Genomic DNA, 23,187 nt, shown 5'->3' on the forward strand with positions numbered 1-23,187 from the left:
CTCACACAACCCAATTAACAGGGGTCACAGAGCACTGATTAGTTTCCTTGCCATTTTGTGAACATAAAGCAGTGAAAAATCCAGGGTAAATGGGGGAAAGGAGATCAGATAGACACTTATCTCAGCTCTCCTGCCTGTCGCTGGCATTTGCCAGCCCAAGGAAAGCGCCTTTCCAGAAGAGACCAAGGCGGGACGGTGCTGTATCTGTGCCGGTATCTCTGCTGCTCTTCTGCCTTTTCTCAGCAAAATAACAAACAAGTCACTCCCAGCAGCTGTGTCATTTGTAGGGTTGTTGCTAGATAAGAGCCAAACCACGGGAGATGTGTGGACCAAAGGCAGCTGGGGAAGATCAGAGTGTGCCCTTTTGCCATGCTGGTGTCTGAGATGAGTTTGGTTCCTACGGCTGGCGTCTCTTCTAGGAGGGGTGGACTCTCTGCCTCCTGTCCTTTGTGTGAGGGAAAAGGGGTGAAAGGCAGCACATATCAGTGAGGGGAGATAAAAGGACATCTCCATCTAGTTCAAGAGTTGCTGAGTGTGGCCTAGTAATGCTAAGGAGCCCAAACTGGAAAATTCCTTGGTTGTTCAGTTTTATGGCTGTGGCTGGTGTAAGAAGTCTGGACAAGCAGACCTGGAACCTTCCTGAAAGGTGGGCAGCTGCAGTGACTTCGTGCCTTCCTCTTCTTCCTTCGTGCTCCCCTTTTTTTGGGGTAACAAAGCAATGCTCCTACTTCAGCTGTCATACCCAGGTTAAGTGGCTGCACTTGCTTCTGTCAAGCCAGCACATGCTCCTGTGGTGTGATCCCTTATTAGACTAGACAGCCCACATCAGCTCTCCATTCTCTCTGCCTCCCCAGAGACACTGCCTCGCTCCATAGCTGTTCCTATTCTGCTTCTCTGTGGGATACAGCATATCTGCCAGCTCCCCTTCCAGCTTCCCTAGTTTTTATTGTATGGGAGATCGCTCAAGGTAAGATGAAGGAAGACAAGGAGTAGGAATGTTCTTAGCTGCTGAAAGCCATGGGTTTTCTTAGCTGATTTTTTTCTCTCTCGTAAACACAAGCATTGTGGGAGTTCAGCTGGGAAGGCAGTGGATTCCACAGCATCCAACCATGTAAATTAGATTTCCTTAGGAAGGTTGAGCAGCCCTTCTGCTGGAGAACCTCCTGTCCTAACTTTGTGTTATCATATTGGAGGAAACATCCAGAACCCTGTTGTCTTCCTTAAGCATCTCTTCAGCATATTTTGGGGCTGGTCTGGACTCGGTGCCATATTTGAGTTCTGGAAGCAAGTTATGGGGTGGACAAGAGAGAGGCGGGGAACAGGAATTGCTGGGGTGCTGAAATTACTCTGCTGTCCTTTACTTTTGTGGAAGCCTTTGGGTGTCTCTGTCATGGATGTGGAAACCTCCAACCACTCATGTTTCAGACTGCCAAATCCAGGAGTTAGACCAGACTATTTTAGGGAAGAGTTGCCTCTACTAAACATTAGCTAACTGGCTAATATTTTGTCCTTATGTTTTGAAATAAAACCATGGTTCTAACCTAGAAAGACTGTCTTTCCATGTTCAGCAATGGTGAAGACGAATGTCCTTGTGTGCAGAGCTCAGTGCAGTCAACCCACTCAATTTTTCAGGTGTCTTTCTCTTCTCCTTCACTGCCAATGAGAGGTAAACCACAGAATTACTGAGGTTTCAGCAAGGTCAAAAAACTAGTTCAAGTTTGCAGTAGAGGACAAAAGGCAGGCCTGTACATGCCCTGTGATGGCCGTGTACTCCAGCAATCTCTGCTGTCTTTACGACTCTGGGAGGAGAAACTTCACTCTGGAGCTTTGATCAATGTAATTTGAATTTTATTTTTTTTCCCCCACTTTGTGGTCTCATTCAAGGTCCATTAATGTCAGCTGTCCTGCTTTTGTTCACAGCCACTAGTAGGCCAGCAGATTTTCTCCAGGTATGTTTCAAAAAAGGCGCTGAAAGATGGGATGTGCCCAGGTGTTTCCTCCATCACAGGGGCTCTGCCGGGGTTGGACCTTGCTGAGGTCTGTCACAAGTATGGTGCCCCCAGGAGTTGCTGCCTCCCTCTAGGCTGTTCCTGGGAATTTTTGAAGTCTGTCCCCATCAGTGGTACAACTAGTGGCACTGCTGGTTGAATTGGAAATGACATGTGGCTGTTAAAGCTTAAGATCATGATTCCTGGATCTCCAGCTTCTCCGTCATTTTGCTCTGCCACGGTGAAGTGTTTTGTGCAGAGACCCTTCAGGGTGCTTGTTGCCCTTGAGCCTCTGCCAGTTTGGCCACCCCGATGACAAGTTTGCCCATGGTCTGAGGAGGACATGCTTTCTGCTGGCTTGCATGCCTTCTGAGCAGGCTGCACATGGAGGGATTGGAAGGATACCTTCCCAACCCTTTTCCTCCCCAAGAAGGATGGGGTAGCATCTTTTTCCCTCTGCATCATACTTAACTTAGTTTCTCAGTAGGGTAAACTGTTTGAAGGTGAAGTACCAGCTGGTCCATAAAGCTTCTTCCCCCACCTCAGATAAGAAAGCTCATTAATACAGTAAAAAAAAAAGTCTCCATTGTTACATGAGAGCTCAAGGTCAGGCTGGTAGTAGTAACTCATATTGCCTCTAAGGTCAGCCTAAGCTTTCTCTTTCTGACAAGCCACGATAGATTGATCATGAGGGTCCTTACATTATTTTTTTTCTTCTGAAATAGGCTTTGCTTCTCCTGACCCTGTTAATGATGTTTGACTGAGGTCATCCCAGCAAACCCTGAATCCTTCCCATTACCTTCCAGAGGGCTTGCCTTTGTGCCAAGGCATTGTATGCTTGTTAAGAATTAAGCCTTCCTGATCTCTGCTCTAGCAAAGGAGCTGTCTTCATTGGAGAGGCGAGAAATATCTTGAATGCCATCTGTCAGTTAATGCTCTCATTAACACCTGAGTGACTCTCAACATCAAGCTGATGTCTTTTTACCAATTCAGAACTTAAAAGGTGCCAGCCCATAAGGTGAAATATCTTCAGTCCATAAAATTAACTGCATGATAAAACGTCTGTTCTGATAAGACCTTGATTTTTTGAGGTTCTTTCTTTTAACTAGAGAGATCACAGAGGCAAAGCCAGTTCTCTTGTGTGCTGTGAATTAGATGCTGAAGAAGACTTTCTTCATCTAGTACTAAGAACTCCGAAAAGCAACGCTTGTGTTGGGTGGCTGGGGGCATCTTTTTTAGCTTTTAAAGCGTTTACCAGACATAAGTATCACCTCTATTATTTTTCTTTCTGGCTAACTGTCGAATAGGAACCGCAAGAGTAATTATATTCCTGTTTAAATGGTCCTTGAGGGAAAGGCTGAGCTCTCCCCGTCTTGTTTTCCATGTTCCTCCCACATATAACTCTTGGGTAGGAGGTGGAAGAGGTCTATTGTTGTTCCTGCTCTCTGTCATCCCCTGGTTTTGTCAGGGTTCTTGGTTTTAATCTGAAGAACAATATACTGTCTGGGATTAGATGCAGGTCAGGCTTGCCATTTTCCCAGCAGTTTTAGCTCAAGAGTGTTCCAGTATTTACTCTTCCATTGCATTTTGTAAATTGAATGAAACAAGAGACCTAAAACACTGTCAACATGATAGATATTCTAGCTAGTGGTCCAGGCAATTATTTGGCATCTGAACTTTCAGAAGGCTTATTTTTGTGTGCCAGCAGTAGCTGAGCATCACTGGGAGATTTTTGTCTCCAATATTTCCAACTCCTTACCCTAATGTTTCTCTTAATTCAATAGTTACTCACACAGGATTGGGGGGTTTGGGAGGGGGTGGGGGGTTGGGTTTAGGGTGTTTTTTAGGGATGTGTATAGGGGAGGGCTTGTAACAAAATTGGCAGCAATAGACCAGATAGGGCAGTGTGCTGGAGCAGTAATTCCATGCTCAGGCTATGGCATCCTGCCTGCGGGAAGTGCAGATTGACACGGGGACTCTCTTACTGAATCAGTGTTTGGTTTTGCTTTTGTTTGTTTGGCTTGATTTTGTTTACAGTTTTCCAGCCAAGACTTGATTTACTTTGGAGTCTTTAAAACTAAGAGCACAAGTGGCTCTGCTTCCTTTGGGCATGAGGATAAAAAAAATAATCGTGTGTGTGTGTGTGTGTGTGTGTGCGCACATAATTCCAGCCCCGAGGGTGCTGGGTTTGCTCAGAAGGAATTTCACGTTGGGTTTGCCCTACAGGGTGCCTGGGGGGCTGGGGTCTCTGGATGCAGCTGTTCCCTCCCAAGCCTGCACACCGGAAGCTCCGACCAAATTTTTCCATACATCCCATCAACTCTGTGAAATTTTCACCCTCTCTTCCAGAGGTCTCCAAAGGAGCCCCTCCGGGAAGCCGGGCGTGCTGGCCAAGCTTGTTTTTGTGACAGCAGAGCATGACCCCACGCGTTAAAAGCCCTGGCGGTGGGAAGGGTGCCTCTCCTGCGAGCAGGGGAAAGCCACTGGGATCGCCAGGCGGGGGGAGGAGTCCTCAGCTCCCCTCTCCTGGAGCTCAGAGAAACCTCCCTCTTTGGGAGGCAGCCGGGCAGCAGATGGCTGGGCTGCGGCGCTGGGCTGTCAGGGGGTGGTGTATCATTTCTCTGGCTGTTCTGGACGCTGATACCCATGTTGGAGAGCAGCCCCTCCTTCAACTTGCTCCATCTTCTTTATGCCCTGATTTTTTCGCAGCTGCTACTAAAGATCACAGGCAACTTGAGCTGCAGCCTTGATGGTGCTCTTGTGGATTGTCTGACTCTGTTCCTCCTCTTTGACATGGATGTGCTAGGTCTTGTCCTTCCCTGTGCCCCAGATTTCCTTTTGTATATGCACAGGTCTGCAATATGCGATTAAAACTTTCAACCACAGTTGCAATTCAGCTTTGACCTCCTTTCTAATCTTTGCAAAAAAAGATGGGGATCTCTAGCAACAACCCTTTGGTTTCAGAACGCAGCCAGGGATGAGACTAAGAATTGCATTGGGCTCAGGAAAAATCATCTGCATCTGTGTGGGATGTATCACACAGATATGCAGGTACTGTTCCAGCACTGCCCCACTACAGCTATCCAAATTGCTTTGCACATCGGGGGGCAACTGCAAAGTAAGAGATGTTTTGACAAGTGAGGGAAATTTTATCACAGTTCTCTGGAATACTAATGGTGCTAGTGAAGTTGGGATGGAAGAAAGGGATTGGGAGGATGAAGTTTTACAGTTGCAGAGTACTCTGAGGTACCTTTTCTAATCTCAGTTGATTTCTGTAATACTTTTCCTTGGTTTAATGAGCTGTATGGAAGATGGTTATGCTCTACGTGAGGAAGTGGTTGACATGTGGTGACAGTCATGCCTGTGGTTTCACACTTTTTTGTGAATTTTTTCCAGAACTCCCAGTTTACTTTCAGAAGAGAGTTGGTTTTCCTTTGGATATGTGCTCCGAGACAGAATGTGTCCATGTACCAGTTCAGCCTCCTTGGGAATGCTTCAATTTGTAGAGAAAGGACATTGCTAACCTAACATTGCCTCCATTAGTTGAGTGTTTTTACAAGTCTCAGTAATGCTGAGAACCTCTGGAGAAGAGAAACATCTGTCTCAGCTATCTCCCTCCTGCCTTTTTCCCACCTACAAAATGGTTTTCAGAGGTTCTCAGTTGCAGCAGAAACTCCGTAGGACTTGGCATACCTGCAAGTGTATTACTGTCCTATTAGTGAGCTTGAAAAAAAAGTATTTAACAGACTGTATCCAGGTCATTCCATTCCTGGACCCTGTCTCTCTGGTTCTTGGTTTTGAATTTTAATTCCGAACAGTTATCACTGAGCATTTCTGCTCAGAAAACCCAAGGGCAGGGTTGTCACAGATTGCTCTGCTTCCTGCAGATTTTCTTCTCCAAATCCCTTTCAAAGGGAAATGCAAGAGAGGCAGGCTGAGTGAAACTAACTGAAGGTGTGGCAGACAGGCTGAAGACGAGCACCCTGCATTTGTCTGGAGAAAAGAGGTCGATTCCCATTAAGAGGGAAAATATAAATTGGGCAAGATTGAGAGTGATTGGGAATGCCTTGAGACATCTGTTTCCCATCTCTGGTTCTCATTTCTATCCTTATTCAAAGCGACAAATGCACAGTAGCTGTCTTTGAAAATTGATGGGGGTAGGAACTCAAAAGTACTCTTAAGAACAGAGCTTGTAATGCACTGAACGCTGGGTGGATGGCGGAAATTTCTAGTGTTAGCCACTTATGTGAAAGTCAAACTCAAACCAAATTGGTTAAGTCAACAGAGCCAGTCCCCAGGGGGAAAGAGAGCTACATAGGCAAAGATTTCAGATGATCTTCTGGAATTGAGGGGCTTCCTGGATCGGTTTTCTTTGAGAGCAAGCAAAATGATAGAGCAAGATGAGTGAACTCGTGCAAGCAGCAAAAGTATCTGTCTGATCTCATTTTTTCCATGCCTTTCCCCCTTTTTTCTAGGTAGAAGAAAATTTAGCCAGAAAAAAATAGGAGCAGATAAAACCCTGTTACTTTTGTGGCTTCTTCCTGGCCAATCCTTGTCACTCACAGGTTATTCAGGATCCCAGGGAAACTTTTTTCAGGTAATTTTATTGGAAATAGCCAGAACCTCTATATCAGACTTGATGAAATTATCTTCTGCCTCGAGATCTGACAAAGTGGAAGAACTGAACTTGAGGGGCTGAAACTCGAATGTTCTCTGGGAGCTTACAGTCATTTCCCTTCTGCAACAGACTAAGCATCCAAATACAGTTGTTGCTTTCCTGCTTCCAGGAAAAGATATTCTCATCACTCTATTCTGAAAGCTAGTCAAAGCTGTCCTTTTTTTTTTTTTTAATCTAATGGCTTTGGTAAATACCTAACATTCAAGATGTGCGATCAAATAGCACTCTTGAAAAGTCTATAAAGGGAATCTATTATTGCACTCTTTGCCAAGTTGAAGTCCTTGCTGGAAGTTGGGTCTTGAGTTAAATGAGGAAGACACTGGGGATGCACAGCTGCTCCAGGTAGGTGTATGCTGCATTGAATATTTCACTTGAAAAAGGATATTTGCTGTCATTTTTACCCTAAAATTACTACTTGAGGCAGCACATACATCATTTCATAAAATGTCAGCTGTCAGTTCTCCCTTTTTGACTGAACTTTGTCAGCATGGGGGGGGCTGTTTCAAGTTGCATTTGTGTGACTGCTGATATTAGTGGGAGTGAAACAATAATGCTTGGAAATACTGATGCTTTACTTGTGTCATGCAGAAAAGAGCAAACTCCAGGTTGCAGGAGGCAATAGATCCACGTACATTCAATCTGTTGTTAAATACAACCAGAGGGCTGGTGACAGTCATTGGGTGAGAGGACGTATCCCTGGAAGGTCAGCTTGCATTTGACGTCAGAAGGAAGCAGGCTGGTGAGGAGTGATCTGCAGGGTGGTAGCACTAACTTCTCTCTACTCAAGGAGGAAGGGAAATGCTGCCAGGTGGACATGGCTTGAGGCATCTGTTCCTTCGTTCTCGCAGTCACTGTCCAGTCATGCTCCTTGCAAAGAAGCCCGGTCTTTACCAAATGTGTGAAGACCTCTTTCTAATAGCTAACTTCTTGTTGACTTTTAACCATCTTTCTTCAGTTGGATTACACTCCTCTATCTCTTTGTTTAAAAATAATAGCTTTTGTGGAAGTTAGCGATTTCTCAGGGAAATGCAATTCTGTGGTGCTGGCGCGGTTCCATTAATCATATAGAGTAATCTGCTTGTGCCAAAAACCTATCAAGTTGAGCTGCCTTTTTGAGAGCTGGTGGGAATGTGTACCCAGTGGTGTTCTTGCTGGCATATGGACTTCCCGTGTGTGCAAGAATGGCTGGGGCATGGGGGGGTCTCCCTTTGCTGTGCTCAGGGTACACAACTTGAATAGGCTGAGCGAGCCTGGCAAGTCTCAGGACTCAAAGTGATACGGACAGATCTTCAGGAAGTTTTATATTTAGGGACACAGGGACTCACCAGCCCTTTTTCATTCCCTGCCCTGAAATTTTCAGCCTTCAGAATAAAGGCTTACGTCTCATTAAAATATGGCAGCACCTTTGGGGATGGAGGGAGAGGCGAGTAGGGGCCACAACAGGAGTATGGGAAGCATAAATCAGCAAAGTGGGGAGGAGGTGATGAGCTATGGAAAGTTTCAGGGCACTGAACCAGGGCGTGGAAAACTACTTTAGAGGCAGAGGGGGTGGAGCAGGGCTTGGCAATGACAGATGTGAGGGGCAAATGAAAAGCTGAAGAAGAACGTTTAGGCATCAAATGGGGAGAGGTGGAAGGAGATCAAACCAATAACCTTTGTTGCATCCTATTTTAGCAAAGGGTGGATGTTGGTGCTAGCACAAGGTGCTGCCCATTAGGAAAGAAAGGGGATAAGGCCGAGTTGCCGTAATGTTTAGCTCGTTCTTTCAGCTTAGAAGGAAATAACAGTAATGCAGAGCCCTGTAAGCTGTCTGTGTATAGTGTGAAATCCCATGGTGTTGCAGTGAGGTTGCTGTGTTTTGGGAATATGGGTTACAGAGCTGCACCCAGCCACAGCTGTTGTAAGGCACCATTTTCCTTCAGGTGCTGTCTCTGTGTTATGTTTGTTCGAGTTGCTTGGTGCACCAGATGATTCTGGCATGGCAAACTACAGTAAGTGTGTGGGACTTTTTTCCCTTGGTTAGATCCCAGACGTTTCACAGCTACCTGGAGGACATCATCAACTACCGCTGGGAGCTGGAGGAGGGGAAACCTAACCCCTTGCGGGAGTCCACCTTCCAGGAGCTCCCCCTGCGCACCCGGGTGGAGATCCTGCACCGCCTCTGCGACTACCGCCTCGATGCAGACGATGTCTTCGACCTCCTCAAGGTGCTTTGGGCAACAGGGATAGGGGAAACAGTGTGGCTGTAGGAGCTGGGCCAGATCCATGAATTTTACTGGGAAGAGAGGAGTAGATGCTTTTCAATGTATTTTAAACCAGGTAACCAGGTGGCGACACAGTGGGTTGGCAGTTCTGCATCTCCTCTGCCTTGCAGAGGACCCAAGGCCAGTGCCCAAGGCTTGGGGCATCCCCCTCTGAGGATGTATTCATAACATGGGAGTCACCAAGCAAATTGGCTTCATTGGCTACCCTTCCTGAGAAGAGTGAATTTGGAGATGCTCCAATGGCAGGGCTGTGAGAGCTGAGACTGCCTTGCTGAGGGATGGTGTGAGATGAAAGGATGGAGCTGAAGTATACTGGGGGAGCTGGGGGATGGTAGAGGCAGGGAGGGGGGGAGGGAGCTTCTCAGGGCTGTGCGTGACTGTCGCCAGCACTAATTAGACCTTCCCTGTCAGGAGCACCAGAGATGAAATGTTAAAACGAGAGAGGCCATTCAAATTAGAGATGCCAATCTAAATCCCTCCCTGGACAGAGAGCGAACAGTCGCCTTCCCCCTGGAGTAACATTTTCCCAGCTCGGCCGGGAGGAGCAGCTGTACTGCTGCTGTGGCGTGGTGGGAGGGAAGGAGGGAGGGAGGGAGGTGTTTGCGGAGGGGTGTCATCATGTTTTGTGTGACAATCGTGGCCGCTTTTCAACTTGTCACCGTCTGGCGGGGGGCTCCCGGTGGGCGCAGGGCCTGGACGCCGACAGCCTCCGTGTGGAGCCGCTGGGCGAGGACAGCAGCGGGGCCCTGTACTGGTACTTCTATGGCACGCGGATGTACAAGGAGGACCCGGTGCAGGGGAAAACCAACGGAGAGCTGGCTCCAGACAGGTAACAACCCACACACATCCCCCCCCGCCATGTCTGGGTGCAGGGGGCGAGGGGGCACAGCCGGCCCAGCTGGAGGGGGCTCCGCCTGACTGCTGTTGTGCCGGGGTGGGGGGGCCTGGGAGAGTCCGGGGCAGTGCGGGGCGAGACTGGAGTTGCCAAGCAGACAGCGGAGCTGCCCTGTGCCGCGCATTGTGTCGGAGCCAGCCTGCAGCCTTTGTGGCACCAGGAGAGCCTGCTGTGGGAATGATGCTGCCTGCCCCACTGCATTCCTGCCTGTCTGCCCCGCACCGTACCGTGCCGTGCCGGCGGCTCCCAGAGCAGGCTCCCAGCCAGTGGGAATCCCTCCTCTCCCCTCCCCATCCTGTTGCTGCTCTGATTTAATCCCTCCTTTGGTTGGGTTCCTAGCAGCTGTTCCAATTTCTGTGCCCTTCTCCCATCCTGCCAGCCTCAGTTCCCTTGCTCAGCAGATATTTCATGGTGGTTTTGCCATTTTTCAGGGGATGTGGGGGGCAGACAAACACCCCAAATGTTCCTGGGAAAACAGGCAAGAGACGAGGGCGACCTCCAAAGCGGAAAAAACTACTGGAGGAAAATTTGCTGAGGTACGGAAGGGTTCTTCCTGCAACAGACTTAAAATACGTATGTTCCCAGAGGAAAGTATAATGTAGTTCTGGGGTTCCTCCAATAAGTATGTATATACCACGCAGCCATAATTTCAATGCATCTCTGAAGCAAAGCAAGCTCAGACTTGGTGGATGCTTTGATCACTCTCCAAAGCAAATTCTGACTGAGCTGGAAGTTCGGTGAAACAGTGGGCATCACTCTTCCAACCACCTCACTTCAAATGCAGTTCCAGTGTGCAGTGCTAGAGGATTTGCTCCTGATAAGAACACTTTCACTGTGTAGCACTTGAAGCCAAAAATCCCAGCCACTTGAGTCAGTGTAGGTTTCGGGATGCTTACACAAGAACTGAAATACTGTGCTTGCCAAACTTCAACCTGCACCCTTCACTTTTAAAAACTTTATGAAGCTATGATAAATATATATGTGAAAATATATATCAAACGTGTGTTCTGCAGGTTGTTTTTTTCATGGTTTTGCTGTGCATTGAATAATTGCTGCGTCCCCCATTCTTCTTAGAAGCAGCTGCATTTCACGTGGTGTGAAGTAATGTATTTATTGTATCACTTCTTCTCTTTCTTTTTTTTGGTAGGGAGAAGGCAGAAGAGAACTTGCTAATCCATGAGACTCAGATAAGAAATGGTAAAGAGATTTTGCGGCATCAGGGTTGATACCATCGGCTAACATGGTTCTTAAATTGTCAAAGCCCAGAGAGATGTCTGTAACAACCCAGCCTTTCTCAGGAAAGGGAGAGTCTTTCTGCTGGTGGTTGGGGCCAAGCTGGGAAGGAGGGGTTTGCAGGGATTACAGGCTGCCTTGCAGCTGGGAGCCTGGGCACGTGTAGGCTTCCTATCTTATCATGGATGATTTTGGGAGGAAGAAACCTAACCTATTGGGATACACTAGACCTTGAGGGCTCACCTACAAAAATGGGTTGTGAATGGTCCTCCCTCTTCCAGGCATGAGGTAAACACATGGCCCTGTTGGTAGCTGGTGTGTTTTTTAGGGCTGGGAAGAGAGTGTGGTCAGTGATGCCAAGACAGAGAAGGAAGAACCTTTTTGATCCTCCTCACTTCTCCTTCCTGGTAGCCATTCGGTGGCTGAGCACAGTAAATGACATCTTGAGGGTACCCACCTAAGGGTTAACGAGGCAAGCAGAAAGAATCAGTTGGCAACATGATGTGAATGTGAGTTCAAGGGAGCTGGGACTCATTTGTCATACATGTGTATCCACTGGCTTCCACAAAACCCAGGGACTCGGCCTGCCTGTTCCCTCACAATAAAAGGCAAGGGTGGCATTGTCTTTCCCTTTGCCCTTTGTCTTCAGATTTCCTGGCGGCTGCTCCAGAGCTGGGCGGCAGAGCCAGAGCGGTGTGCGTGAGGCGCTGGGGGTTTTATCAGATCATTGTCTTCTAGCAAATTGTGTCACTTCAGCTGCAGAGTAATCTTCTGGTGGCACAAAGCAGTGCCTTAGTCCTGTTTGCTATTGAAATGAGTTCTCCGTAGGCAGCTGGCAAGGGAATAGGAAACAAGGGTACAGGGTTTGGGGGCAGTGTGCAGGTAAGCTCCCCCCTGCAGGTGGGCAGATGGCTGGTCCTTTGCCATCTCTGTTACTAGTCCCCAGAGCATTCACTTGAGCTGAAGCTGAGGGTGGGCTCAAGTCCAGGCTGGCCTGTGACCCGGAGCATGTGCTCGCTCTGTGCCACTGCCATGGCACCCAGGCTTCTGACAGAGGGCAGGTGGCTGGGGGGAGGCTGCAGCTTCCCGATCTTCCTAGGGCAACCTGACAGCTTGCATGCCAGAGGCACTTGCAGCTCAGATCCATAAAGGGCCCAGAATCAGGTTCAGAGAGAAAGCAGCTCTGTTTTTTTACTTCTTTATATTTTTCGTTTTTAGTTTGCTTGAAAATGTGATGAGAGGGTGCATGACATCTGCCAGTGGCAGTGGTGGCCATTGCTTTCTTTCCAGGAGCCAGTGGTTAGCTCTAGAAAAGTCTAGAGGGAGCTGAGAACTCCCCAGCCTGAAGGTGTTTGATTCAAGACTCATCCCCCCCCTTCTCCCAAGTGAAAAAAAAAGGACCACAACCTTTTTTGCTTAGAGAGCATCCTGGGGCAAAAGCGTACAAGTTGCAACCCATGAGGCTTCCCTGCTCTGTGTAAACATTTGTGGAGCAGGAACCACATTCCCCTTCTCCAGGTGGGTGTTCCAACCACCATGCAAGAGAGCCCTTCCTTCACAATTAGTATTCAAATATTTCACACAAGGTGGAACAGCTCAGAGTGTCTTGGTAGTTGGGACATGCTCAGAGCGGTGAGTGATCTGCTTCAATCCCACTCTGGATCAAGCAAGGATGGGACGTGAACTTTTGGAACTTCCCCGTCATCTGGCAGCCTGATGAACCCTGTCCTTCGCTTCCTCTTCTGTTCTTTCAAGTGCCTGTGAACAAAATGTTTCATTTGGGGAGAACGGGGGAATTTTTTCACTGCAGAAAAGGTTTGCAGTGCTTAAAAAAAAAAAAAGAGCTTATTTCAAATTACAGTATTTTTGATGGTTTTATTCTGCTGCCAGACTAAATCAGACGTTTGTATTTCCCCATGTCCTGCTCTGGCTGACAGCCTCCATTACAAGAAGCAAATTAAATCCTTTTCTCTGGTCCATCATAACTGGAATGTAGGCTTGCTACAGGGATGTTGTACTACCCATGTATTGCCATTTCCCATCATTATTTCTTCAACTGTGTGTTTCCTCTGTGTCTTGGCATCACTTTCAGTGTCACTAAGGGAGGTAGCAGTGCTTCTGGTGGATGAGGAGAGCTTTGGGTCTATAGCAAAGAGCACGTTTTTCGTAACAGTGGCCATTAACAGTGTCTTTCGCTCTTCCTGAGCCCTGAGGAGAGAAGAGAAGGGATCAAGAAGAGCTGTTAGTCATAACTGCTGTGGAGATAACATCCTTTCATGTTTTTGAAGGGTCCCAAGGGCCTGGCCGTGGAACATGGTGGCTGCTGTGCCAGACGGAAGAGGAGTGGAGGCAGGTCACAGAGAGCTTCAGAGAGAGGACTTCCCTTAGAGAGCGGCAGCTCTACAAACTCTTGAGTGAAGACTTCCTGCCGGAGATCTGCAACATGATTGCACAGAAGGTGAGGAGACATGACATCCTGTTTACCTCTCTTTGACCGCTTCCAAGAGCATGGACGTTTGCTGAGTGAAGTTGCTGAATCCAAGCAGCCCGTCACCCCACCTCCAGCCTCCAAGTGTCATGGATGTGGGGGCTGTTCAGCTTGTGTGGGGGGGAAAGGCTCTCCCCCATGCTGTGGCAGGGCTAGAGTTGATGCTCGAGGATCTGGTTCATGGTTGCACGGCGGCGTTGGTAGGAAGGCTGAAGGGGTTACTGTCTTCAGCCATGTTCCGTGTCCCTTTTCTCCTAGCAGGGAATTCTCTGTGCTTTTGAACTGCTGCGATTTACAGCCTAGCTTTTCTATGCAAACTGCCTGTGATTCCACTTTTACTGCCCTTTCTCAGCTGGCTCTGCTGGAGGGGCACTGGCTGCTTTAGCTGTCCTAGCTAAGTCTGCTTGAGCTGGTTATGCTAGAGCCCTGGAACTCTGAAGGGTATTGTCCGTCAACTGAATGTTTTCAGGTGGGACAGATTTGGAAAGGGATCCTTCGGCTAGATGGCTTTGTAAAATGGGTTCTGCAGCCAGCGTGATGTTCTTGGATTGAGTTCAGTTTGCTTGTTTGCTACCCTTGTAAAGCTAATAGGGATTTCATGGTCACTTCTAGCCCCCAGAGTTTCTCCTGCCAGTGTCACCGATGTGCCCTAATTTCCTCCACTCTCTTTTTCCTTCCCTCAATTCTCAACCCTGTTTCAGGAGAAGCGTCTGCAGCGGACAGAGTTTTCTCCCAGGTGGATGTCTGACCATCAGCCCATCAAACCAATCAAGCAGGAGGTGAGGGGGGGTGCGAGGGGGAGGACGACGGAGGGAGGCGAGAGCAGATGCCTCCTAGGGGAAAAAATAAACCGCAGCATCGCTATTCAGTGGGAAGGAGTCACTTGAAAGTGCTTGTGCTGAAAGAGAGATGGGTGGTAATGCCCGTCAAAGGCAGGCTGACACTCAGGGTTTCTATGGCGAGCAGGGAGGTGCTGCCCTCTGGATCGCAGAGGTAACCGGCCTCGCTGCAGACTCCGGTGCAGCTGCATATGGAAATCTGCACTCAGTCTGGGGAATTCCACTTCAATGAGAGTGCTGGCACATTCGAGGCAGTTCAAAGAAAAGTTGAAGAAGGATGAGAGGGCTAGAAGAACCGGCTTACAAAGGGAAATGACAGAAATTCAGCCAAGGGGAAAACGTGAGGCTGCAAACACATGAGGATGTAGATAGTGCTGAGGGAGAGAAGAATGACTGATGCAGCATGCGGAGCTGAGCTAGGAGGGGGTCAGCTGGAAATGGAAGTCACAATGTAGGCAGCTTAAAGAAATGCTTATCAAACTGCAGCTATGTTGGCTGAAATGGCTCTTTCCGTGCCTCTTCACCCTCATCTCCTCCACCCCATCAGTGTAACAGCACTGCTGCTGCCGCTCCTTGCGGGTCTGTGCAGTGAACCAGACCCAGGAAAATGACTGGAGTTAAATATAACCTTTTTCTTTGGTCAGGGTTATTTTTAACATAGATCAGTTTTCTGATCCAGTTCACCACACAGCCCCTAACAGTCATGCCAGCACAGCCAGGCATGTGGTGCTGTGGAGATGGGGGATCTTTGAACTGGCAACTGCTGCCCAAAGCAATCGGTCAGACAACTTGGGATTAGCTCTGGAGGAAAAGATTGTCTTGATTCTATCAGGTTGTGGCATAATCTCTCACCGCAGATGTAATCAAAATGTAGTTACCTGGTGTTTTGTCAGAGCCTGGGAAATAAAGCTGCAGGGAATATTCCACATGAGCCAGAGTCAGAGGTTCCCGCAAAACAAAGGAGAAAGTAGTTCCCTGCAATAAATATACTTACTTGGAACAGATAAATAAAAGGAAGGAAGAACCTCTCATCATGCTGCAGATAAAAGCCTGCCAGGAGGAAAATAAGACCCCAGTGATGGTCAGTTTGGGGCCAGAATTGCTCTCTGCAAAGCCCACCGTGCAGGAAGCGCAGGGACACGTGTTTGTTCACAGGCAGCAGAAATCCCAGAGGAGGAGGGGAGTGGGAAACACATGGAGCCTGAATGATGCTAATCAGTACCGCAGGTGCTCCAGGTCTGCTGTGGCAGAGGGCTGTTAATTGCTGCCTGTGGGCCAGTGAAATGTTTCCAGCGAACAGGGGGCCCTCCTGGCTCCTGGGGCACAGGGAGCCAGCCAGTGTGAGGGTGGTGATGCTCACAGCGCTCCCCAGCAGGATGTGGCAGTCATCCCTGCCACTGGGGAGCCAAGGAAGGTGCGAGCATGTCTGATATCCTATTTGTCAAGTGAGGGCGGGCAGCAGGCGAGCCTGGGGGAGAAAACCTCGGCCGAGTGCAGGTGACCCCTTCCTCCTGGCTGCTGCTTCAGTCCAAGATGTAACTGCTCCATGGGCTCCTGATCCTGCAGGGGATTTCTCAACAGGTGGTTCAGATTAGCTCCTCATTAAGAGCCGCCTGAGCAGCACCCTCATTAGGATCACGCTGTGGAAACCTGAGCAGGAAAGGTTTGGTGGATGAGAGGCCAGGGTGTCCAGGGCACTCGTGCCTCCTGGCCTTCTGCCCCTGAAGTCTGATACCAACTGCCTGGAGAGCAAAGCAAACGGCAGGAGTTTGGGCAGGAGTTTGGCCCTTTCAGGTCGCAGGGCCAGGGGAAGGCAGTGATGTTGTATCCTGGAGTGCTCTCTACCGGAGGGAAGGAGGCGGTGATGCTGTGGTAGCAGTGGTTTTTATCCTCCAAGTGGGGAGGAAGCTGGAGAAACGTCCTTTTGCCACCTGTGTGATCAGGAAGGAAGTTTAACTTGAGTTTGGTTCTTGTTTTTATCATTCCAATAGGCGTTGGCTTCCACCACATCTCATAGGAGTTTACTGATTTGTGTTCACGTATTTTTTTAACCCTGAGTTAAGCACACTCATCCCCAGTGGGCTTAAGGGGGACACCAGGCAGAGGGTCCCTCTGAAAATCAGGTTGTTTCTGTGCCTGAAGTGTCTCAAAGAGCCAGCATTGCATTGCTGCTGCCCTGCAAGTACTGCAGGGAGCAAGTGCCGTTGTGGGTGTCTGCTGCAGCCCTTGGGGCTCACTACACTGCATCTGTGGTTTCTGCTTTTCCCTTTTCTTCTTCTACTTCCTACATCTAGTAGGACGACACCCTTCCTTTGCTTAAAATTGTCCCCTTGCTTTGTTGATGCCATATTTGTGGTGTGTTGACCTGGAACATGCTATAGATTCGATGCCATTACAGTGTAGGGTGCTGAATGCACCCTGCAGGCTTGGAAGGGTTCTGGTGGTGAGCACTGCAGCTTGGATGTTGTGTTTGTGTTTCCATGGGACATGAATGGTGAAAGTTGTATGAATCCAGGGAAAGGGAAGGTCTCACCTGTGTACCAACAATCAGAGAAGTTGGCATGTCATGCCAGGCTGGCTTAGATCTGCTGGTTGGAGAGTTCAAAGGCTGATGGTCACATCCTCAATAAAGCATATTAGTGTACCGACTTCTGATGCCTGGTTCCTGCTCACCTCTTCTAATTGCTGCAGAGCCTGACTTTTTTGGTTCTTACTGCTATTTGAAGATTGATCAAGAAAGTCAGGGGTAAACTGTTTGACGACAGTAGGGATCAGACCTGAAAGGAAATTGTTTGCAGCTCATGAGTAGAAAATTGGATGGTAGAGCATTTGAGAAAGGGATATGAAAAGAATTGAAAGCGTAAGTGTAGAACCCAATTCTGTAGGTTCTTGACCCCTTGTACTTGGCAAAGCACTTTCAGTCCTGAGCATCCTGGTGTTTGGATATTGATCAGGGAGAAAAGCCCTGAGAGACAACTGGAGCTGTAATGATTGCTTTATAAGGAAACATTTAACCTAACTGGAGAAATGTGGGAGTTTTGTGTGAGTGTCTGAGGAAGCCTGTAAAGGCTGGAATATGGCTGAAGAACAGAAGGATTTGTGCTCACCCAGAAGAGCCTGAGAATAACTGGATGGAATGAGGGGTTGAGAAATGAACTTCAGGCTGAATGTGAGGAGAAGCTGGCTAAGCTAAGGCACATGAGCTCACAGAATGATTTTTCTAGGAAAGGGATGTACGAGTGAACTACTAACATTTGGCAAATATCTAAAAAGGAAAAGAAGATAGGCAGAGTTCCCTCATGGTGAGATGATGCTATAGAGTTCACCTAAAAAGATTGGTGTTTTTGCTGCCCAGTCTGTCTCTAAATGCAGGATATGGTCCTAATTTTGTCAAGAGTCCCATCACCCTCTCTTTGACACTTGGTGTCAAACGACCACACTTTGACTGTTGGTGGTTGAAATATAATTCTCTTAAAATATTTTTGCTGCTGGAAATAGGCAGATAATTCATGATGCTCATCCACAGGGAGTTGGAGTGGGACTTTGTAGGGCAGCTCAGGGCTGTATAGGGGAGGGGGAGGCAGAGGGGGAATGAATGTACAGTGAAACCAGACAGCATTTCTAGGTGTTTATCAAAACAGCCCCAGGTTCCACTCCTAGGCAATGAAACAAGGACAAAACAGTAATCATGGGGCCAGAATTTCTTTTTTTCTGGGGATTAATAATGGGCCTGGAGAAGTTGATGATCTGAGCAGCAGCCAACGGACCCCAGCTGATTGCTAATCCTCAGGAAATGCCTTCTGCTTAAGTGGTGGTTGCTGGTTATTCCCTGAAAATGAAGTTGGAGCAAACTGTGTGTACGCTGTTCTTTTCCGATTGATATTCCCTGCTGACAAGGCACATGTATCTTGGTCTTGCAGAAGTCAAAGGGGTGGGAGTGGCTGGTGGATGACTGATTCATTTGTCTTATCATTAATTTAAGCTAATAAAGATAATTCCACACTTCCATATACATATCTTGCACTTCATTGGAGAAACAGGAGCAGGCGATCCCTGGTCGGGAAGCCTGCAGTCTTAAGCAGGATCAAACACAGCCTTGGAGCCTGCTGGCAGTGGGGAGCTGAGGAAGTGGGGCAATAAAGAGCCAGGCATCCTGGAGTGAGAAAACTGGTTTTGGGACCCAGCAGGAAAACTGTCCAAATAAACAAACAAGATGTAGTTCAGGGGAGATTAGCACACAGAAATTTTGAACAGGAAAGGAAAACATTCCAAACGATACCTCGATGCAAGGCTGTACCAGTCTCTTTTCCTAATGAAGTACTCTGTGTTTTATAGCAGAGCCAGGTTTGGCAACGTAGTTCTTTCTGCTCACACTTCCCACTTGGAGCTCTGCTAGCTGGAAGAGGTAGAGGTGTTCTGTGGTGCTGTCAACAGCCTGAATCCTTTGCCCAGAAGGGAAGGGAAATACTCACAGTGTGTCCCTGACAGAATGGCAGCTTGTCTAACCCATCGCTTCTCCTTCCATTGTCCTTGTATCAGTAGGATTTCATTGCTTGACAAATAACTTTCCTTTACATGTTGCTTTTCATCTAGGAATTCATGCATACAAATCCATTTTTCCCTTTTTTTTTTTTTCCTCCCAGCCATTCATTGTAGGTTTGCTTTAATATTTGCTCAAAGTAATCCTTCCTGTGCTCAGACTTGAATAAGCCAATGTGTTACAGTTTTTGGTGCCCTGTTCTGTCACAGGTAAACCCGAATGTGCTGAGTTCCATGGAGAAGCAGAGGCGCAGGGAGGAAGAGGAGGAACGCCAGATCCTTATAGCAGTGCAGAAGAGAGAGCAGGAACAGCTGCTAAAGGAGGAGAGGAAGAGAGAGATGGAGGAAAAGGTCAAAGCAGTGGAAGGTAACATGCAGCCAAGTGTGAAGCAGAAGTTTTCAAAGCCAAGATTGAAATCTTGAATTAAGATCTGCCATTTACGTCCCTCCCCTGCCAGACCTGCTAATGGGAATATCTTTTCTTGCACTTATCTGTGATAAGTTGGTCTGTCTGTAGCTTCTTTTCCTTTGCCTATCTCCCTTGGTGTTGGTGGCTGTTCTCTAGTATACCCTTTGACTGTGTTGTCTTCCTCAAATCATGCTTATTTTCTCCCTCAGCTATGCTTTTTTTCCTGCTATCACGTTGTTTCTCAGTTCTCTTCCATCTCCCCACTTGCCTCCTTATGGATTTCCCTGTGTGCAGGATTAGCTGGATTTGCTCTTGCTGAATAGCATTTGGTTCTTTTGGCCCAGTCCATGATGAAAGAAGAATTCCCTTTGAGGAGAAAGGGAAGGGGACAACATAGGAGTAGCAAGAGTAACATTTTTTTCCTGGCCTTACCAATTGGAGAACTAGAGATGAAGGGACCAGGCTACCAGAGCACCAGAGGTGGCAACTTCACATGTTGGTTTGATTTTTTTTTTTTTTTGGTTATGAATTAAATGCTGAGTTAAACTGTTCTGCAAGAAACAAATGTATTTTATGTATTTAATACATCAGCTCAAGGCACAGACAGCAGGCATTCAGCTGTGGCACGTAGGCATGGGTGTCAGAGCAGGCTCATTTCTGACCACCTTCTCTCTGTCAGCCTCCCTTACGGGACTTCCGTGAGCTGCTGCTTCTGCCACAGTGACTGACTGGGCTGTTGCAGTTCTAGGGAAAGGCTGAGCATCTTCAGAAAGCTGTGGTGGTAGTGTGTGGCAATATCAGTATCCTGAGTCCTTAAGGGGATAAGGAATCAGAAAAGGAAAAAAAGATTAGGTTCATGCAAACCTTGTAAACTTTCCAAGATGAAACAGTCTGCTACCAGATGTTTGGTAGCATGCCAGATGTTATCTAAGAATAGGGTTTTTTACCTGCTTACCTTTCTAACCTTTAGAAAATCCAATTACTTCCTTGGCCTTCATATATTCCTGGTTGCCAGTCCTAGCTAATCCAGTGCTTTAAACTGAGACTCATCCAGCTTCCATATCTGCTGTAGATATCTGTTTCACCTTGGAAAATTGCATATTCTCTGTGTTTTTAATTCTTCATCTGTATAGACAAAATTAATCTTGAGGTTCCAGAGGAGCTGCAAAGATAAATGTTCCTGTAACATGGCTTTGCTTTGGGATAAGCCACTTCCTTTTCTGGGTAAATGCAGTCACTACATCATCTGATTCAAAGACACCAGAGCCACTCAAAAAAATTAGCATACATTCATAGCTTTTCTTGGCCGAGGTGCTTTTACTTTGGTTTAAACTCATGCCTAGTCCTAGGTCTTCTGTAGAGGAAGGATGTGAAATACAAAAGTGAAATATCTGCTCTCTGATGAACTTAATCAGCACTTCACCTTCTTCTCAATTTTGAACTGTATGCCTGTTTTTTAAAACATGTTCCTGTTTCCAGTCTGAGATTTCACTTCCCCCCACTCCAATGCACACTCCAGGTAGCAAGTTTCCTGCTGGGCCCATCTGTAGTCTCCTGAATTTATGAGTTAAGGCAGCTTTCTAGATTTCTACCACAACAGCAGGTTAGAGTTTCTCAGTTCTCTTTCCAGATGCTGCTTTGTTATAATCTCTCACAAACATGACTTTCTGACTGGTTGAGGTACTTTTTAGGGCACTGTTTAGATTTTAAAGCTGCTGGGTAGGACTCAACCCAGGCCAACCGTGTGAGAATGAGCTCTGCCTGATATGTAACATGCTGTGTTAATCACTAGCTGTGGTAGAGGTTCCTGCCATTAATCCTGACTGAAATCCAGTCTGGTACCAGGGTAGTGCTCCTCGATTCCTGTCAGTTTACCGAGTCACATCTTTGGCAGGCCTTGGAGGATTTCTAAAATCTATATCACCTTACCTCTTGGCTGCTGTTGCCATGAGATTTTCCTTTTGCTGCCCGAATTATTGCTTCATGTTTTCCTCAGCTTTCTCAAATATGCATCCATTGCAATGCCATCTGAGTGATGCTAATTTTAGGAAAGAAGCATGAAGTACTGAACTGTGCTTGGACAGACTCAGATAATCTCTGTTACCTGCAATTGGATGTTGGACTTATCATCATGAAATGTTATAATAGATGCTGTTACGTTCTGTAGGACACCTTAGAACCAAGTCCTATACTCCCAACTTCAGTGCTGCCCAGAGTCTTCTAACAGGAAATTCAGGCTTTCTTTTACCAATGTTTGACATATCTGACCATGGATGTCCCTATAAATAACCACTTTGTAGCTATTCCTACATTTTTTGTGCCCTCAGCCGCTATCTCAAGTTTGTTTTTGACCGACAGAGTAAGACATTAAATTAATATTTTTCCACCAGAGCTGGTACTTCCTGAGTCTTTGACATTTTCCAAATATGAAGCCTCTGATAGAGGGTGTTAGCCAAGTCTCTCCCATCTTTCTTTCTCTCTGGGTGTTCCCTGATGTGGCCTGTTTTCAGGGGTCCTACTCCTGTGACATCTCTCCTTGAACACTACTTTCACAAAATTCTGCTCCTACGCAAGGTTGGTCCAACCACAGGTGTTTTGCAAGTCAAATGAATTCAGATTCTTATAAGAGAAAGGAAATGAGGTTCATAAGAGCCCATAAACTTTCTATTATGAAGCAATCTGTTAGCCAGCTGTCTGGTTGCAAACCACAGGTTATATTACTAGAATTGCTTCTTCCTGTCTCTCACCTCTTTAAATCAAAGCTGTCCCAGTGGTCTTCCTGTGTGGCAGCTTGTTTGCTCTGGCTGCTGGCCATGAAGACCCACCTGAGCAACCTTCCCAAAGCTTGATCATGGAGGATATTAATGTCCCCAGTTACTCATTGCCACTTAGCTGGTAGAACTTCACCCTTCCCTCTGCACTGCTCTTCATCCCCTTCAGTGCAAAAGCAGCTGCCTTGAGTTTACCTGCCTGAGCCGAAGCACCTAAAGGAAGGTAACAACAAGCCAGCTCTTTCCATATTGCTGATCTATGCCTAGGTCTGGTTGAACTTCTCTCTCTGTACCACAGCACTTCTGAAAGCTGCCTAGGGGAGCATCTGTGTCAAAGCAATGCTTCAAAATCGGTGATGGTAAACCAAGGGAGGATGAAGAGGTGTGTTGATGGTGCACTGCATTCTCACCTCACCTGCTCCTGTGCTGTTGCCGCTTTTGCCGAAAGAGCAAGACCATCTCACTGGAGTTCTTGAGAGCTGCAGGACATGCCTTCTTTTTCCCTGAAAGAAGTTGACAAGTAGTGCTGAATGTTTTTTCGCCTCTTCCTACTACAGAACGGGCCAGGAGGAGGAAACTTCGTGAAGAGAGGGCCTGGCTGCTGGCACAGGGAAAGGAGCTCCCTCCTGAGCTGTCCCACCTGGATCCCAGTTCCCCTTCCAGGGAAGAGCGAAGGACCAAGGATATGTGAGTACACAACTGGGCATTGCAGCACGTGAGTGCATTGAAGTAGTGAGTATGGCAAGGAGAGGAGTGTAACCATTCACAGGAGTGAGGAGGGAGAGGTGAGGTTAGAGAACAGTGAGGAGTAAGGTGGTAAACATCTGAATTTGGTCCACATGAGAGGAGTGTTTGTGATGAGGCCTATTTGTCAGCATTGTGACACTGTGCATGGATGGAAGGGAAGACGAAGTACAAGAGCATGTCCTCAGTCTGCATATTCACTGTGGTGCTTCTCATTGCAGCTATGAACTGGATGATGAGTTCACAGCCATGTACAAAGGTTAGTCCTACCCCAGCTTTCCCCTTTGCGTGACTTGCTCAAAGTGAAGTCCTCCCCTGTGTGTGTGTAACCATTCACCT

General features: G+C 47.4%; 1 protein-coding gene across 1 annotated transcript in view; it reads left to right on the plus strand.

Annotated features, from left to right (window-relative positions):
- LOC108492483 (cat eye syndrome critical region protein 2) overlaps nt 1-23,187 on the plus strand; it is a 101,726-nt gene that overhangs the window by 61,291 nt on the left and 17,248 nt on the right. The window contains exons 3-11 of the mRNA XM_017804900.1: nt 8,690-8,873; nt 9,620-9,759; nt 10,257-10,361; nt 10,973-11,022; nt 13,347-13,516; nt 14,248-14,325; nt 19,135-19,291; nt 22,662-22,791; nt 23,070-23,107. Coding sequence (XP_017660389.1) covers nt 8,690-8,873; nt 9,620-9,759; nt 10,257-10,361; nt 10,973-11,022; nt 13,347-13,516; nt 14,248-14,325; nt 19,135-19,291; nt 22,662-22,791; nt 23,070-23,107 — 1,052 coding nt within the window. The remainder of the gene's footprint in view (nt 1-8,689; nt 8,874-9,619; nt 9,760-10,256; nt 10,362-10,972; nt 11,023-13,346; nt 13,517-14,247; nt 14,326-19,134; nt 19,292-22,661; nt 22,792-23,069; nt 23,108-23,187) is intronic.

The sequence above is a fragment of the Lepidothrix coronata genome, unplaced genomic scaffold (assembly GCF_001604755.1).
Source record: "Lepidothrix coronata isolate B3197 unplaced genomic scaffold, Lepidothrix_coronata-1.0 Scaffold10, whole genome shotgun sequence".
Lineage (NCBI taxonomy): Eukaryota > Metazoa > Chordata > Aves > Passeriformes > Pipridae > Lepidothrix > Lepidothrix coronata.